Genomic DNA, 18,128 nt, shown 5'->3' with positions numbered 1-18,128 from the left:
TATTGTAACTGCGAAAATTATAAAAGTACCAAGCGAAGCAAGTACGGAATATATGCGGAATATGAATCGCTCAACGAACCAAAGAGCGGCTCAGTGACAAAATTAGTAAAGTAAAGACCACAAATATAACAACATTATATTCTACCACAAAATAATTCTCTATACAAAAAAGGTACACAACGAATCGATTTTTCACAACGATAAGAGTCAACAGAACCAATCAAGACCAGGCGAGACTCTCATAAGACAACGATATCAGAGGGATCAAATCAGCGACTTCAATCTATGTTACAGAGTATAGTTATCAAGAAAAATTGCTCTTTTCATGAAAAGTATGGTAATGATACTCTTATAATACATTGTATATCTGGCAGTCGGGTGTGCCCGTGGCCATCGGAAATGTAAAGACGACGCTTTTAGAAAGTGATAGCGCCATCGCGTTTTAAAAACGCGTTAGAAGAAGGACGGTTTCGCTATCCAAGGCGAATCGAAAAGTGTGCGTGTTGCGAGAATCAGAGTTGATCGAGACGTCGAAGCATAGAGTCGTTAGAATTGAGTTGCGAGTGTTGTCGAGTGTTAGAGTTGCTAGTGAGAGAGAGAGAGAGAGAGAGAGAGAGAGAGAGAGAGAGAGAGTTACCAAATAGTTGTCAAGTTATTTGTTGTAAATACGAGCGTTGCATTTAGTTTTCCTGTTAATCAAACATCGTTTCTCTGTCTAACTAATATCTGTATTTTCAATCCATTATTAATATATTCCGATATTACAAGTGGGGGCTCGTCCGGGATTGAATAAGACAGAGAAACGATACGATTTAACGGAGCTATTTCTGCGGGAGTAGAAAAGAATAGAATAAAATGGCAAACGTTGAAGACGAACGATTGTCGGATGAAGAGGATTTGACGCTGGAGGAGCTGAGGAGTAAGCTCGCACAGATGAATCTGCCTATATCCGGTGCGAGATCAGTGCTGGTTGCCAGGTTGAACAGAGCGTGCAAACCTGGTCGATCTACTCCTAAGGATTCGAAGCGTGGCGAAGAACCAACAAACCAGCGAGATCTAAGAAGCAAGCAGTCGAGCCTAACGCAGTCAAGAGGGAGAGGAAGACCTCGAGAAGCTGAGGACGAAAGAGCTGAGAGCGCGTCTCGTTAGCTTGGGGTTGAAGGTAACGGGAAGAAAATTCGAACTACGCGCGCGGCTACAGGCGGCCCTAGAAGGAGACGATGTATCGTCGGAAGAAGAGAGCTCCGACGAAAGTGAAGGCGAGGACGATAAACAAGGCGCGCGAGAATACAGGAGAGGCACGCGAGCGGTGTATCAGGACCGCGATGAGTATCAGCAGAAGGCATGCGTCGGTTCGATGTTGAGTCTTACAGACGTGGAAGGCTTATTAGAGAAATTCAGCGGGGATGATCTGCTGAGTGTAAATCAATGGGTGGAAGACTTCGAGGAAATGGCAGAAGTGTGGGGTTGGTCAGACGCCCACATGGTGGCCTATGCTAAGAAATTACTCGCAGGCTCCGCTCAGGCCTTCGTACGACAAGAGCGATGCGCGAAGTTCTGGGCAAAGCTAAAAAAGGCGTTGAGGAATGAGTTTGAAAATGTAGTAAGAGACCAACAGATACATGGCGAGTTATCCCATAGAAAGAAGAAAGCAGATGAGAGTCTGCAACAATATATGTATCACATGTGCGGGATTGCAAAACAAGGAAGGATTGATACGCAATCCTTGATAGACTACATTATTCAAGGCATTCCCGACGAGGTCGCGAACAAGACTGTGCTATACGGAGCCAGGAATATCGAGCAATTAAAAGAGCGTTTCAGGCGCTACGAAGCGATAAGAAGAGATATGGAGATGAGGACGAAATTTGAGGAGCCGAAGAGTAGCAGGGTAAAGCCGGTGGCGAAGCTGTCCGAAACCGAGAGGAACAAGGAACCCGGTCGATCTGGAGATGCGAGGAAGGCGCGATGCTACAATTGCGGTGATGCGGAGCACGTGTGTGCGGAGTGTCCGAGCAAGTCGAGAGGACCTAAATGCTTCAAATGTAGGGAGTACGGACACATCGCATCAAGTTGCGACAATTTGGGTGAGCCCTCAAAAAAAGTTTACAGCGTGTTTCGGTCGTTACAAACAAGGCGTGGTAAGGATGTTAAGATGGAAAATTTCGAATTGAGCGCGTTGATAGACACCGGTAGTGAGCTGACTCTAATGCGAGCAGATCAGCATGTGAAAATCGGAGCGCCCAGATTAAGTCGGGAAATCGTTGGATTTCGCGGTGTCGGTTCCGGAAGGAATTTTACGCTCGGGAAATTTTCGACGAACATTATTATAGACAATGAGTCGTACTGTATAACCATACACGTAGTTCCAGACACAGTGATGCAACATTCGCTTATTATTGGCGCAGACTTTTTGGACACTGTTGAAATAAGTATAAAAGGGGGAGAATCTTTTATTAGTAGAATAAAGGACGAAAATCCCGATGAGTGTCCGGAAGTCCTCAAGATAGATGTAGAGACACAGGCGAGTGAGATAGATTTGTCGCACGTTAAGGACACGCAACATAGGCTAAAAAGAGATTTGAAGAGAACCAAAGCATTGCTAAGAGACGCTCAAACGATGCTGGAGAGATCGAAAGGTGACTCGACGGGTAAAGCAGCTTTACGACAGCTGAAGAACCAGTTAGAAGATGCAGAATGCGCTAGAGCAGTTGCAGTTAAAGCGAAACAGGCACTGGAGCAAGAACTGAATGAGACGCAGGCTTCGTTGCAGGAAGTACTGCGGCAACGTTCCGAAGCAGAAGATCGTGTTAATGTAGCTAGTCGCGAACGAACTGAGCTACTGTCGCAATTGGAAGAAAATAAAGAAGAGTTAGCAGAAGTTTTGAAGAAGTATCGGGCAGCTGTGCAGCAAGTGTCGGAGGAACGGAGAATAGTGGCAAGACACGTGGTGATTGGTAAAGTGGACCACGAGATGGTGTCCTCGTCGGATTCTTGCGGCCAGCAGGAGGACTTAGCGAACATCACGAGGAGGAAGAATCTGGCTAAACAACAGCAACAGGATGTTGTTGATGATATTTGCGAATTTACTGAGAAGGATAGCGTTGCGGGTGTGAGGGTTGTTTCAAGTTTTCGGATAGACTCGAAGAGAGTGAATGCAAGGCGAACGAAAAGACAAGGGAAGTCGCACGTGCGGAATCCCTCCAATAATATCGATACGAAGATTCGATATACAGAGGATGTGGATGACGAGGACGACGATGGGATTGTCGAGGACACGATGAACGTGAAGACCTTCGAAAAAGAAGAGATCATAGTCTCGGTAGATGGTAAGTTGTCAACGTCTTCCATGTACGAACCGAGCCTACGAAAATGTCACGATGCTGCCACGACGATCAAAGCCCCTGACAAGAGTGAAATGGGTAAACAAACAACGGAGAGGAAGATAGAGGAAGAGCGAAAGAGGAGCAGTAGCATCGAGGACGACCAGGCCGCGGTGTTCCAAGAGGAACGAGATCAGCTGCGTGCGGACGCAAAGAGACGGATTGAGGAGATCCAAATCCGAAACAAGCGGGCGTATAACAGGAGACGCAAGAAGGCGACAGCATACAGGACGGGAGATCTAGTGGCAATCGAGAGGATGCAGAGGGGTCCCGGGCTAAAGCTGCATCCGAAGTTTCTTGGACCGTATCGGGTGATAAAAGTCCTGCAAAATGACCGATGCATAGTGCAGCGAGAGGGGGAGCACGAAGGGCCACGTACAACTTCCACGGCAGCCGATCACATGAAATGGTGGAATGCTGACGATAGTGATGTAAGTGCGAGCGGCGATGATGAGCACATCTGAGGGCAGATGTGATTGTCAGGAAAGGCCGATTGTAATATCGTAGAATAGCTTTGATTGGAGATCGGCTGAAAATAGAAAACCCGTGTACGTCGTGTTTCTGTGGTTCGTCTACATTTAAGAGTGCCTACGTGACTAAAGGCACGTAGTTGGTAGTTCTTACATAGGTATGAGGGAAACAATAGACAACGTTAGAAGAAGGACGGTTTCGCTATCCAAGGCGAATCGAAAAGTGTGCGTGTTGCGAGAATCAGAGTTGATCGAGACGTCGAAGCATAGAGTCGTTAGAATTGAGTTGCGAGTGTTGTCGAGTGTTAGAGTTGCTAGTGAGAGAGAGAGAGAGAGAGAGAGAGAGAGAGAGAGAGAGAGAGTTACCAAATAGTTGTCAAGTTATTTGTTGTAAATACGAGCGTTGCATTTAGTTTTCCTGTTAATCAAACATCGTTTCTCTGTCTAACTAATATCTGTATTTTCAATCCATTATTAATAAATTATAATTAATCGAACAAAATTACACCTTTAATATATTCCGATATTACATTACCGTGATGTAATATTTATCATGCTTATTTTGTACGTAAAACGAATCGTTGGAATATTCCCGAAGCTAACGAAGCATTTCCCAAAAGTTAAACCGAAGAAATTAACGCGAATAGTTAAGTGAAATTTTTCCATTAACTTGCTGACCAACCGGCAAATAAAAAATCATAAAAATTGTTTCAATGTGTTGAGGTCACGCATAACTTCTTTTTTCATTGACGATTACCAAACAGGTAAAATTTCGAAATTGTACGAAGGCCACGTGACCAGATCGTATTGGAATTTGAAGTGCATGGAAAAAGACAACTCGAAGTACAAACCTTGAGCTGTACTACTCGAAGTACAAACGTGAACTAATGGATGCAGAAAAGCAATTAACGCCAAACATCCGAACAGCATCTTGGAGCCCGTCATTGTTCTGAAATAAAAGAAGTGACGAATTAAAAAGACGCAGGACTAATAATAATAAAGGAAACTTAGTTCGTATTATAAATTGAATTTACATCAGAAAAGAAGCACGATCAAGCGAAACAGATCGTAGAAATGACAAATATCATCGATATACGTTTCAGTGTAATTTCACTTTTGAAAATTATTTAGTTTAATACGATCGTATTCATCGCTCTGAAACTTTCATTGTGCTGCAATTTGTGCTGCGTCTTTTTAATTTCTCTATCTTTCTGTGTTTTCGGAAAAATTACTTGAAAGATTAAGAATTGCTTGCCTTATTTTATTTTCGATTAGTTAGGATTTGATTATTCCAGGTAAGGTTTATTATTTATAATAGGTTTTATCACTTGTTTATTATTTAGGAGTTTGTTATTTTAGGATTAGTACCTTTTAGGATTTCTTATCCTTCGAGTTTCTGTTTCAGATATCTAGGTCTATTTCAAGATGTTTTATTACATTAGGATTATTTATTCGATTAAGATAATTTAAGAGTTTCACAATGTACAAAGAAATAATCGCGTGAAATTTAGATTTATGCTTTAAACGTATTAAACACGCGGTAATTTCAATGTCTGTAGCCTCGAACGTGTTCTGATTAGTTGTGTCATTGTCTGTGACATTGAAATCACAAAAATCCATTGCAAGTGTGCTGTCATGCAATGTGGATGTAATTGGGTTTTTTGGGGTTAGGTTGGGGTTAGGTTGTATCATCTGATTTGTACAGTACTATTTTAACGCAAGGACAGGAAAGTTATTATATATTTCCCGTCCATTATTTGAATCGTTGTGAAGTGTAACGAATTATATTCGATTCGAGGAGATGTTAATGAATTACCCATTTCATATGTAATTACATGGAAATAAAAATCATTGCAAAAATAATTGATCTAATGACAACGGAATTTCCAATATTTTTTTGTTTCGTCACGTCTTTTTCATAATATATCTTTTATAGGTACGTGATTTATTAATCGTTCGAATGGAAATAATTATTCGTATAATATTCAAACGATTCTAGCCATAAAATAAATTAAAACGATACCTGTAATGCAATCTGCGTATGACGTCAACCTCGATCTATGCTTATACAAGAAATTTTATCAATCAATGACTAGATATACAATAATCAAGTATTATAAAATTTCCTGAAAACCTTTAGGTGTTAATATTAAGGTGTTAATATCTTTAATATTTGCAAGTTATTGTTTAGCGCTAATTAGTTAGAATGTAACAAGTGGTGTACCAGAATTGAGATAATTAAGCCACACGAACAATCTTATTTAGATCTTTTTAATTTTTTAATTCTCTTTTGCTCTAATACTTCGTAAAATTAATCTTCATTAGCTACTACACTTCATAGAATAACAAGAGATAATTTTTCTTATATAACGTTTCATTCATAAAATCTATCATTAAAGTATATCTTCATAAAAATATCATTCCATACTAACGGTATATTTGGTGTCATACGAGATAACAGTTACCAGTGATGACATATGTAACTTTATAAAGATATCTCGTTTTATTATATATTAAAAGAATGTACTCATTGCTGCTATATTTCAGATGAAAAAAAGGAGGCAACGATTTTACAGTAAAATCGTTCGTTTACAACTGATTCATTTACATTTCATGATAATACTGTGCATTCTGAATATGCTATGATTTGGTTTAAAATAATAAATAGTCCATTCTTGCATACTATTGCTCCAGCTTTACTTGTATTTTCGATATTGGTATAAATAGAAAGACAATTAATGTCGTTCGAGTCTATTTTCGGATCATTTATATTACGTTTAATCCATATAGTTATTATATGAGACATAGTATCGTAAAATTTGGAAGAATAAAACGTTCGTACAGGAAGTACATTTTATAAGAACTCCAACAAATCTGCGTGTGCACCTAAGATACAAACTGATAGTGATTGTTCATAAGTTTATATACATTATCTAATGTCAATCGAAGGTATCAATTCTTTTTCTCCATAAGAGTACTTTTTCATTTATATGTGTTCAAAAATACATGTGTTCAACCGTGAAGCATATGTCACCTACAACGAAAAAGAGTTTTCCTATACTTAATATTTCCTTTATATACCTATGAAAAGTCTATTCTTCGCGTAGTATGAAATTATGAATAAATCTGGAATATTGTTCAATCTGAAAAGAAAAATAACTTATTGACATCATTCATTGATACGAGATTCAGAATGTTTGTTTTGTCTTGCAGAAAAAGAAGGCAGCCCTCCCTTTCTTTTAATGTGAAATAGAAAGCGAAAATTTGAAAACAGATTTTTTGGAAATTTACTTGCAAATATCGTTTTCAATATCGTGATTTTCTTCCCAATGGTACTGTACTTTCAAATTTTCCAGTATCCCTCTAAAAACAAAAAGTCGAACCTCGTTATTATTAACGCAGGCATTACAAGGAAGAGAAGTATTAGAAAGCAGCTCCTTTTTATTATGGATTTCTTTATAATCATGTAAATAAGAAATTCCGGAAATTTTTTCCTCAAGAATTTAATTCTTGTGTTTTGATTGATAATTATTACACTGCATACTAACTTTTCGCATACTGTTCGCGTCTAACAATTTCCTAATAATAACTACTTCAAAATTACATATGTTCTTGCACGAATTCAAAAGTACGTATGATACAATTATTATTTATCAAAAAATTCCAAGTTAGTAACTTTCTTTTCAAATGGCAAATAACATATACTTTGACTTACCTGTAAGTTTTTGTTCCTAATCATCATTTCCTCTTATAGAACACATCATTATTGTTCTCATAATTACTACCAGTGTCATAGATATTGTAGTGGCTACAACTGAATTAATAGAAAATGATAAATAACTGTGTATAACACTAACACATAACTGTGTGTAACAATGACACATAACTTTTACTTACATATCAGTCGATACGGGATTACTGTGATATCCTGTTGATGTTTCTTAAGGCACTTGATTAGGTGCGATACGGTATCATTCCTTATGGTATACTGTAGATAAGTATTTTAGAAAATAACAAGAATAAATCTAAATTATTCAGAGGTTCCAGTTTCGGCTTAGACATAAATACAGGACCATTTGCAAAGAAGAAAGGGTGCGTTTCTACAGCCTCGTTATAGTAACCATGAATACCAATCTCTGAATTACTGGTTACTAAACATAAATATCCTATAAAATTTAATATATTTCTTTAATTTTTAATACATACATGAGTTAGTAGTTCTAAATTATGAATCATCCTACCTGTGATATTACACTTTTCCTTATAATATCATCACTCAAGTGAACAACATTAAGATGTCATCCTATCTTACTGTGAAGATACTTAGTTATGTTATCTAACATTATAAAAATATCATCAAATTCAAGTCCTTTTATTCACATCACATGGCCACGACGATCTGGTTCTTCGTTATATAATGTTCTAAAATTTGTCGTATATATAGGATGTACAAACCGTGATATCAAGGTATCAGTTCTTCCTTCCCAAGGGACAGTTTCATTAAAATTCTGATAGAATTAAAAATTAATTATTAATATTCTAACAATCATATATGTTAAATACATTATAGTCAACGATATATACCTGAGCGAATGTAGGGGTGATTCCTTGATAATTATAAATGTCATCAGCCCACATCATTGTGCCACTTCTTTGTACTCCAGCCTCTAGATTAACAGCCTAAACAAACATACGAAATTTTATAGAAGCTGTACAAAATATAGTATATATGCGCAATATTGAAGCGTTCAAGGGGATATAAAGGTAATGTACATCACATACACGTGTACTCTCATGCAACAAAATACAATTAGATTTAATAGTATAAGCTCTTTTATTCATCATAATAGATTGGAAATTTAAGTGTCTTACGAGGGTGAGTAAAAAGTTACCCGCTCTGTCGGTGTAGAATTTATTTTAAGCAATTGTCAAAAAAGACATACATCATTTTTTGACATAATCACTCAATTTCTGTATACACTTTGTCCATTTGCCGAAGGACCTTCGTATTTTCTCATTAAAAAATGTTTTGGGCTGAGCTGCGAACCACGAATGCATCGTCGTCTTCACCTTTTCATCAGCTTTTTCGGCATCCATCTCGCACAAACTTTTTAAAACCCAAATCTGTCGTGCACTATTGCATAAGCAGAGCCGTGGCTGATTTGCAAATGATTTGCCACATTATCCAGTGTCACTCGTCTATTCCATAGAGCATAAGTTCATGAGCACGTTCAATGTTGTCATCGTGGATGTGGACGGGCGTCCAGCTGTTTTTTCATAACACTCGTGCGATCTTCTTTGAACTTTTGTGCCCATTCAAACACACTTCGTGACAAAACACTTTCTCCATAATGTGCATTAAATCTTTGATAAATATAGGCATCAAACATAACCTCCGACCACAAGAAACGAATCACAGCATCCTGCACTGTTTTCCTGCAAATCACCATTGCAAAGCGCCATTACTCGCGCAACGGTCACAAACGAATTGACGTAACACAAAGAAACCTGCGCAGCAGCACTGAACAGATATTGACGTCATACGAAGAGTGCAGATGGATCAATACGGTCGACAGAAGTTTTAACTATCTGGAGTGCGGATAAATTTTTACTGAGAGTCGTATAGGAATCTATAATCTGTAAGTACACTTTTGGCTGAATGGAAATTTCTCTTACATATAGTCAAAAATGCAGAAACAGTGTATTGAATTGGAAAGTGATAAAAAATAAGTGAAGTTTCGAGGTTGCATGTGATTGCATGAGTACACAGGACGTTTTTAGCGAATAAAAAGTAATTTTGAAAGACACGAGACTTATCGTGTATTTTATGCACTCTCTGTGTCCGAATTTCCAGAAGCTCTCTATCTTATGAAGCGTTTTAGATTAGCCGGAAAATTTTGTACGTACATACAAAAAGTATACGATCTAAGTGGAATATTCCATTATTCTCTTGATACAACAGAAACGAAATTTACAGAACTTCTCAGAAAGTTGGTTTATTATTACCAAATTAATAGAATTAATATACGTTTATCATCTTTACATACCTAAGTCGTGGAGGTTTATCGTGCGTAAAAAATTAGTGTCGTTTCAAAGTTACATTTCGTACATTTTAAGCCTATAATTTGTAACGTACAAAACAATGTAAATTTGAGCTGTTTCTTATCTCCACAATAAGAAAATCCAACTTTACGTTTTTTACACAATGATATTTATGGAACAGTAATATCATATTATTGCATCGCTTGGAGAATGAAGTCAAGGTACGATGTGACCCTAGTGTAAACGCTGGGATACCCAGCTGTGCCGCACTTATAAGCATAAGACACAATACCTATTAAATACGAGGTTAATTCATGTTGTATCAGCAGTGGTCCGCCGCGGTCAGCCTGAAAGGATCGTTAAATTTTTAATCAAAGATACTGAAATATATCGATCGAATTGTATTAAAATTATACTTATATACAGTAATAATCTTCTATTGATTTGTGTATTGAAATACTCCAATTTATAACGTACATGTTATATGTATTTTGAGCAAAACTAAGATTAGGAGGAAATTAGATTAAATACCATAACGAGGTGTGAGAAGTGGGCAAAACTATTAAATTGTGTTTATCTATTATTTTTAATGTTTAAGACGTCGATTTGATGTTAATTCGAATTGACGTGTCTTCAGATACCGTATAGTTTGTAGTAACTCTGTAACTTAATTACCGTACAAGAATCCTTTCCACCCTGAGCACGTTCGGCGCATATTATACCATCAGTGACATCAGGTGCATTAGGAAATTTGGAATAAGCTATTTTGCATTCGGCGTTCTTAATCACTGGCATTTGTACTTCCATTAATGCATTACGTCGTGGTCGTCCTACGAAGAAAATAAGAAAGATATTTAAGACTGGAACTGTTTAATTTTATTATAAAATTGATATCACTTACTATATCTTAATGCTCCCCATCCAGCAACAAGGGGGTTATAGCCGACGAAGTTGCTCTTTCGCAGGAGCTCTTTCGTACAAATGGGATATACGTACCCTGAAAAATAAAAAAATAAATGAAAATGCAGGAAACGAATGACCAAAAGTATGAGAAAGAATTGTACACGCTTTATGACGCAATATATGTGTACAGTAAGAAATTTCAGGATATGATACTTCAGTAATACTCAATAGCATATATATATATATATTTGAGGACTTACTCGAAAATGGCACCTCCTCCACCAATCTAAGAATGGCAATATTATGATTGTGTATGTTTTCTATTCCATCCATATGTGCACAATGTGCTGCGGTCAAAACATGCCTAGCCGATATCAGGGAACCTCCGCACTTCCATAGTGGTTTGTCTGGGTTTCGGGGATTACGAAAACCTAATGCAACGATCCATGGCCAAACGCCTAAAATGCAATAGTCATAGTTGTGAATATACATAATTTTTTCTCACATAACGAGTAACAACGATTATTACCTATTCGATATTCGATCATACAGCAGACGATAAGTACATACGTACAAATACTCTGAAATAGAGATTTGATAAAGACAGAAATTAAATTTTTATTCCAGTGGAATACAAATTATTAAATAATTCTATATAATTTCTATTTGAACTATACTGAACTATAAAGTTCAAACGTGTAATTTCTGCCCTAACAGTTTTTGATCTCTATCCATATTATTACTCCTATATCAATTTTTTATTTCGAGCAAAAAGATACTCTTCCTAACATGAAGTAAAAGAAAGAAATAATTCAAGTTAATAAGTAAAGTTACTACCGATAAAATCATAGCATTATTATTTAGTCTAATTGAAATGTACATTGATGTGCTGTTTAATGCCTTTAAAGTTCATTCTTTGCAGTAAATGGCTTATTATTAATCGGAAAGAAAGACATAAAACGTACCAAGTTCAGCTGGTTTACCATCGACCACCACCCTGGTATGAGAGACGTTGCTAAAACCACAGTATGGTGGTCGCAAAGCCTTATACTTATACACAGTTTTTATTAAAATTTCTCTCTTCTCTTTGTTTGGATCGTTCGGACAGCAAACGATCGTAACATTGCCCTGGTATCTGCACACTGATCGTCTATAAAAATCGGTGGCTGTACGGTACTGTATCTGCCATATTTCTTGCAGAGGTTTACATTTTCTGTAGTCAAGGCACCTGCCTTCTTGATTGTCCGGTGTGGTACATTCTGGATCAAACAATTTTAAAACATTTATACAGTTCAAAGATGCGTAAGAAAGCGACACCGATTACTCAACTTTCGAAGTAAAAAGCCGATCAAGTCCACCGGATTGCCCTACAGACACGTATTAATCCGTAAGAGTTAGTCATCATGTTGATAATAATTATCTAAAGAAACTTTTCACGTGAAAATATAAAATTTTAATTGATTAGATATTGTGTTAGCCATACTTAAGAAAGAAAATGAAAATGAATGAAATGAAAGAAAAGGACTACCTTCAACCTCATTTTTTAAATAAACACTTTGTCAGTTTTGCGGTAAATAAATTCTTAGGAATTCAGAACAGTTTTTAGTGAATCATTTTGTTTCGACCGTTCGCGGAGAGACGCGATCGCGAGATAGCACGTCAACGAGAGTTGTAAGTTCCCGTTACGATTAAATAATCGACGCCACGAACTGATCGATCCCCTTATTTCGATTATGATAATAAGGGTAGTTCAATGAAATTCCACAGAATTAACACAAATAAATTAATGTTTATTTCAACAACTTATTAACTAGAAAGATATAAATGGAACAAAAAAAATGTAACTGCGTTTTGGTTGATAAGTAATGCGCGACATACCACATGTGCTGACGGTTCGACTTCTCGAAAAGTTCTGAACGCCTTTCGATTTTTTTCGTTTTTTCTGGAACGTGACCGCCACTACGTTCGGATCACGCCACATTCTTTTACTGCGAGGTAAAATACGGGCCACGAGTCGACGTTTCTGGAAGTCGCCCTGCTTAATGAACCATGCGCTTGCCACTACAATGTTTGTTTGCCGGGCAGACGCGACGATCCGTCTGCGACATTATAGTGCCGCGATCGATAGTTAAGAATATGACCTATGGTAAGCCGCATGGCGCAACATTCTCCCCCCGTTGAGAGGGTACCGATCAAACTAGGGAGGTGTGGTTGAAGTTCCCATCTTATTTCGTCTCGGTGGCTAGTTGTTCGGGTTTCTCGAGATCGGGTTGAATTGGCAGTGGGACAAGCCTTTTGACGCCCCGATCCAAAATGCTCTTTGCCGTCTGAACTGTAGCTGTCCGGATGACACCATCGGCGTCTGGATGAACCTTGATAACTCGGCCCAGAGGCCAATGCATGGAGGGAACGTTGTCCTCTCTGAGGATGACGATTGTGCCCTTTTGGATGCTGTGTCCACCCTTGCTCCATTTATTGCGGTTGGTTAGCTCGTTCAAATACTCCTTATGCCAGCGGTTCCAAAAATGTTGTTTAAGCTGTTGGATATGCTGCCATTTGGAGAGTCGGTTCGATGGAATGTCTCTGAAATCTCGATCACGTAAGCACATTAATGAATCGCCAATGAGGAAATGTCCGGGAGTGAGGGCTAGGAGATCATTTGGATCGGTGGAGATAGGAGTTAGCGGGCGGGAATTGAGGACTGCTTCTATTTCTATGATAAGAGTATTACGGTGTTAAGCTCATATGTTTCTGTTTCTCCACTCGCGCTGCGCCATAATATCCTTTGATATTTCCGATCCTCTGGTCGTACGAGGAATTGCCGATACATTTTCTCGATGTCGCCAGTGAGTACGTACTGATGAGCGCGGAATCTAATTAATATACAAAATAAATTGTGAATTGATTCGAGAATATAGGATTTCCCCATTTTCATGATTATCGTGATTTTTGTATAAATATATTTTTTAAGATACTAATAATTAGGTACTTATAAATTAGTATTATCAATTATTTTGCATTTATAATTCCGCCTCTAGTATAAGTGTTAATTGAAAACTAACTTTATGTTTGAAAAAGTACTAGCAAAGTCGTTGAGTAACAAGCCACTGATGCTAACACAAATAGCATTGTCGTAATTAAATATTTCTAAATATTCATTTTTCATTTTGAACCTGTAGAAACAATTTATTATATATACTATTAGCTAAGTAATTGCATATTTAATTAAGTCGAAATATAAAACTTAGTTATTTTAATAATTTAAAAAATAAAAAACTGACAAACATTTCAATTTAATTTATGGTTGGAACAAAAGACAGTTATTTTTCATTAATTGAAATATTGCAATGCAGAGTACTTTCGAAAATACGCCGAGAGTATTCCTGATGGTGAAACGAGCGTTGCTTCATCGAACGCAGCTAAAGAAAACAACATCTATGTAGTTGGTGGTACGATGCCTGAAATAGAGGGCGATAAATTGTACAATACCTGTACTATTTGGGGTCCCGATAGAACTTTGATAGCAAAACACCGAAAGGTAAGTAATATATTCCTTTATGGCTTTGGATTTGAAAATATTGGGGTGAAGAAAGTGACTCTATCTAGGAATAATTTAGGAATATACATATGTACATACGTATACTATAACCAATTCTATAATTTACGGTTTATAAAATACGTTATGATACGGGAAACGCCCATTTTTGTTGTAATGTGTAATATAAATTTTTCACATACTTAAAATATTATTATACTTATTTTTTCTCCTTTTTAAACATTATTAAATGATAAGATTTTTTAATAAAAGAAAGTGATAAAAACGCTGTCAGTTATTAAATTAAAAATAATTAAAGTTTAGGAGTTGGTAACTTTGATATTAAATTACAAAAGTTGCAGCAATAGAATTAGCGACTACATTTTTATGTTATTAGGTACATCTATTCGACATCGACATTCCTAATAAGATTACTTTTCGAGAGAGTGATTCACTCAGTCCTGGTAACTCCCTAACGACGTTCGACGTGAAGGGCTGCAAAATAGGTATTGGCATTTGCTATGATATTAGATTCGAGGAAATGGCACGCATTTATCGTAACAAAGGTACAGTAACTTAATCGATCAATACTTAACTAGCAAAAAATTAAATATCTTTCTTAAATATATTCTATATAAAATTAATATAATCTGTAACTCTGTATAAAAAGAAGCTTAATTTAAAAAACCAGTATATTTGCTGAAAATGAAACAAATAAAAGAATTAAAAGCACAATAAGAGGACTGTCCTCGCATATTCAGAAATGATGGAATGTGAACCGTGCAACTACGAAGTTAATTGGTATTCGGTGGCTTCATATTTCCTGCTTCTCTGGGTTAGGTTGCCAAATGCTGATATATCCAGCGGCATTCAATATGACCACTGGACCACTGCACTGGTCATTACTTCAGCGTTCCAGAGCGAATGATAATCACTTATACGTTGCCTGCATATCACCGGCTCGTGTTCCTTCAGCAAGTTACGTCGCATGGGGGCATACACAGTTGACCAATCCCTGGGGAAAGATTCTTTACGATTTGGAAACTCAAGAGAATATGGCAGTCACCGATATAAAAAAAAAAAAAAAAAAAAAAAAAAAAAATATGAGGCATACTATATAAGATTGTCATCGATTTAAAATCAAAGTATGAAAAGGATACCCTGGAGAGAGTAAAACACAGAATCATTCCAACTAAACATTCAGATCGTACCGACACCTAGGTATCGTCTTACAATTAAATCTCGGTCTCGAATGGATTAAAATGAAATACATACTTGCAGCTTCAACATCTTCAATATCGAGGAGATTCAAACTTTACAAATAAATGTAAATTGCGATGTAAAACAAAGCGATGTAAAAAGGGAAAAAGGAGGAAAGAAGGAACAGGGAAGCAAAGAGAAGAAACGAATTTTTCATTTTCTCGAAACTGGATCAAGTTTCAGGAAGACCATCCAAGTAATTGATGTCCTCTGTAATTATTTGTTAATCATGCGCGGAATCAGAACGATTCGACCTCGTTCCAAAGCAAATCGTTACTAGAGTAGAGACGGGAATTAATAATTCGTGTCAATTGTTCGATCGTGTTCACAAATTCAAATGCGGTTGAGTGGCGGAAACCATTTATAACACGTCCCATACAGCGTAGATCGCATACACGTCTTAGGATGTATTTTTGGTACTTATATATACTCTATATATATATTCTTACTCTATATATACTTATATGTACTCTATATATATTCTCTATCTTAGATATACCATAAAATATTTCGTGAAATCGCGTATTCGTGTCTAATGTCAGGGATTCTCTTTCCACAAGTCTGCGTTTTCTATATTATCTTTCTTCCTTATCAGTAGGCATTCTCACAATTTGTGATTAATACTGCTCGTACAGGAATATTAGGTTTTTGACGTTGTAAAATTTCACGTGAAATAATAATGCCTATATATTGACTAATTTATCAATTAATTAAATCCGTGTATATCAAGTTTTCTATAATTTAGTACTTTCGTGTAACTACAGAAATTTGATGCAATATAAAACTTGATTAAAACAGCGATTCATTAGGAAACGAGAATAATGATGCAAATATTTTTTGTAGCCATTATATAGGATTTCGATCGCATAATTAATCAGTATCAACTTACCAGTCTTTAACGGAAGAATAGAAGGAAGGGTAGGCGGTACACAGACCGCAATTATCATCATCTTCATGTAGAGTGTCAAAATGCCGAACATCTTCGTTAGTCGTCAGAAGTCGCGATGAGAAGCGTAAAAGAAGTGCACTAGCCAGAAGTATCTGCGACAGAAATCAGAATACACTCGTTTTCGCATGGTTGGATCAATTTCGCGTGGGACTAACCTGATTGAACCTAACGCGGGATAATTGTGTTAGGGAAGTGATACATTTACACTGTACATGAGAGTGTGTGTGTAAGGGCCAGAGGGCGTCAAGGTCTTAGTGGAGACAAAAGACTGTTGCCAGATGTTAGAAGAATCTAGGATAGTCGGTTGGCGACCAGCGTGCGTGCAAGACGTTCTTCAGAGTGTAATATAGATGTATAACTGTTGCGTGGGAAATATAGTCAATAATTTGTATTCCCAAATCCTCGAATTTCCTTAACATGGTAGCAGAGCGTGGTTACTAGTTTTGCAAGATATTTGGTGCGTGGTTACGATCTTGCGAGTGAGTTTTCAGTAAGGAAAAAAAAACTTTCACAGGAAAAAATATACTTCGAGCACGTAGGAACGCTTGAGTAAGAAAAGAAAAAAAGAAGAATCAATTAAAATGGAGAGATCGGAAATCATGATACCTATATTCGATGGTGAGGATTATGGAATGTGGAAGCAAAGAATCACGATGTTTTTCAAATATAAGGAATGCGAGGTTGCTACAACTAGAATGAAGAACGAAAGAGACGATGAAGACTGGGACAAAAAGGATTTGAAGGCGATTAATATAATTTATAGTGCAATATCGAACAGACAATTGGAGTATGTTAGGGAAGGAAAAACGGCGTATGATATAATAAAAAGGTTCGATGAAATGTACTTGAAAGAGTCGACGGCACTGCAGATCGTATGCAGAAGGAGATTGGAAAACATAAAACTGGAGAACTACAGTGATTCAGCATCATTCTTTAACGATTTTGAGAAATTAATCAATGAATTAAAAAGTGCGGGCGCACAAGTAAGTGAGAGGGAAAAGCTGAATTACATGCTGAATACGTTACCCGAAGAATACAGCTACATAGCGGACATAATAGACGCATTGAAAGAAGAGGATCAAACGGTAGCGTATGTAAAAAATAAAATAGAGATAGCAGAGAAGAAAAATAAATCCAATCGAGGAGAAAGGCAAACCAACGCCTTTTCTGCAAAAAAGGAAGGATGCTTCAGATGTGGAAGATTAGGACACTTTGCGAGAGAGTGTCAAAATGGCGTCCAAGCGGGAAGCAGTAACGGCTATTGGCATGGGCCAACACGTGGTCGAAACAGAGGAAGAGAGAACAAAGGCAATACGAGCAGAGGACGTGGAAGCTTTCATCGTCAATGAAGAACCGGCACGGGCGAGCATGGAAACTCAAGAGCAAGCATATGGACAGCAACGGCGCACGCAGCAAACAGCAGTGAGACGAATGAAATAAGTAAGAACGAAATAGTGTGGCTATTAGATAGCGGTTGTACCGATCACATAATTAATAATATAAATTATTTCGATAAATCTATCGACCTAAAAGAACCGGTAAATATATATTTAGGCGATGATAGATCGATAAAAGCGACAAAAGTT

General features: G+C 37.1%; 3 protein-coding genes across 5 annotated transcripts in view; 1 reads left to right on the top strand and 2 right to left on the bottom strand.

Moving 5' to 3' along the window:
• LOC126875972 (venom serine protease Bi-VSP-like) overlaps positions 1-13,699 on the bottom strand; it is a 198,067-nt gene extending 184,368 nt beyond the window's left edge. The window contains exon 1 of the transcript XR_007693823.1: positions 12,788-13,699. The gene's annotated coding sequence lies outside the window, so the exon portion shown is untranslated. The remainder of the gene's footprint in view (positions 1-12,787) is intronic.
• LOC126875976 (venom serine protease Bi-VSP-like) lies at positions 8,752-11,705 on the bottom strand. 3 transcript variants are annotated; one of them, XR_007693832.1, is made up of 5 exons: positions 11,059-11,705; positions 10,797-10,892; positions 10,427-10,725; positions 9,901-10,242; positions 8,752-9,490 (listed from the first exon to the last, which is right to left on the bottom strand). XR_007693832.1 is itself a non-coding variant. In XM_050638906.1 (5 exons), exons 1-5 carry the CDS (start codon positions 11,288-11,290, stop codon positions 9,462-9,464), a joined length of 567 nt encoding a protein of 188 aa, XP_050494863.1. In that variant the 5' UTR covers positions 11,291-11,705; the 3' UTR covers positions 8,752-9,461. The 3 variants fall into 3 exon arrangements, 1 of the variants encoding a protein (XP_050494863.1); XR_007693831.1 differs by having other exon boundaries at positions 10,571-10,725; XM_050638906.1 differs by having other exon boundaries at positions 10,188-10,242; positions 10,571-10,725.
• Positions 9,453-16,287, top strand: LOC126875983 (omega-amidase NIT2-like). The gene is made up of 4 exons (XM_050638916.1): positions 9,453-9,492; positions 14,152-14,336; positions 14,731-14,899; positions 15,174-16,287. The coding sequence occupies exons 2-4, from the start codon at positions 14,253-14,255 to the stop codon at positions 15,452-15,454; spliced, it is 534 nt and encodes a 177-aa protein (XP_050494873.1). The 5' UTR covers positions 9,453-9,492; positions 14,152-14,252; the 3' UTR covers positions 15,455-16,287.
• The last annotated feature ends 1,841 nt before the right edge of the window (positions 16,288-18,128 follow it).

Source organism: Bombus huntii, unplaced genomic scaffold (assembly GCF_024542735.1).
Source record: "Bombus huntii isolate Logan2020A unplaced genomic scaffold, iyBomHunt1.1 ctg00000061.1, whole genome shotgun sequence".
In the NCBI taxonomy this organism is placed as follows: domain Eukaryota; kingdom Metazoa; phylum Arthropoda; class Insecta; order Hymenoptera; family Apidae; genus Bombus; species Bombus huntii.
This window is presented reverse-complemented; position numbering and strand designations above follow the sequence as displayed.

Excerpts from the sequence above, each read along its gene's own strand:
- LOC126875976 (XM_050638906.1), bottom strand. The coding sequence starts at position 11,290 with ATGTATATTCACAACTATGACTATTGCATTTTAGGCGTTTGGCCATGG. Across the intron at positions 10,243-10,570 it reads GTGGAAAGGATTCTTGTACG|GCTGACCGCGGCGGACCACT; the intron begins GTAATTAAGTTA and ends CGATCCTTTCAG. Across the intron at positions 9,491-10,187 it reads ATTAACCTCGTATTTAATAG|ATTATAGATTCCTATACGAC; the intron begins GTATTGTGTCTT and ends GTGTACTTACAG.
- LOC126875983 (XM_050638916.1), top strand. The coding sequence starts at position 14,253 with ATGCCTGAAATAGAGGGCGATAAATTGTACAATACCTGTACTATTTGG. Across the intron at positions 14,337-14,730 it reads TGATAGCAAAACACCGAAAG|GTACATCTATTCGACATCGA; the intron begins GTAAGTAATATA and ends TTATGTTATTAG. Across the intron at positions 14,900-15,173 it reads ACGCATTTATCGTAACAAAG|GTTGCCAAATGCTGATATAT; the intron begins GTACAGTAACTT and ends TCTCTGGGTTAG.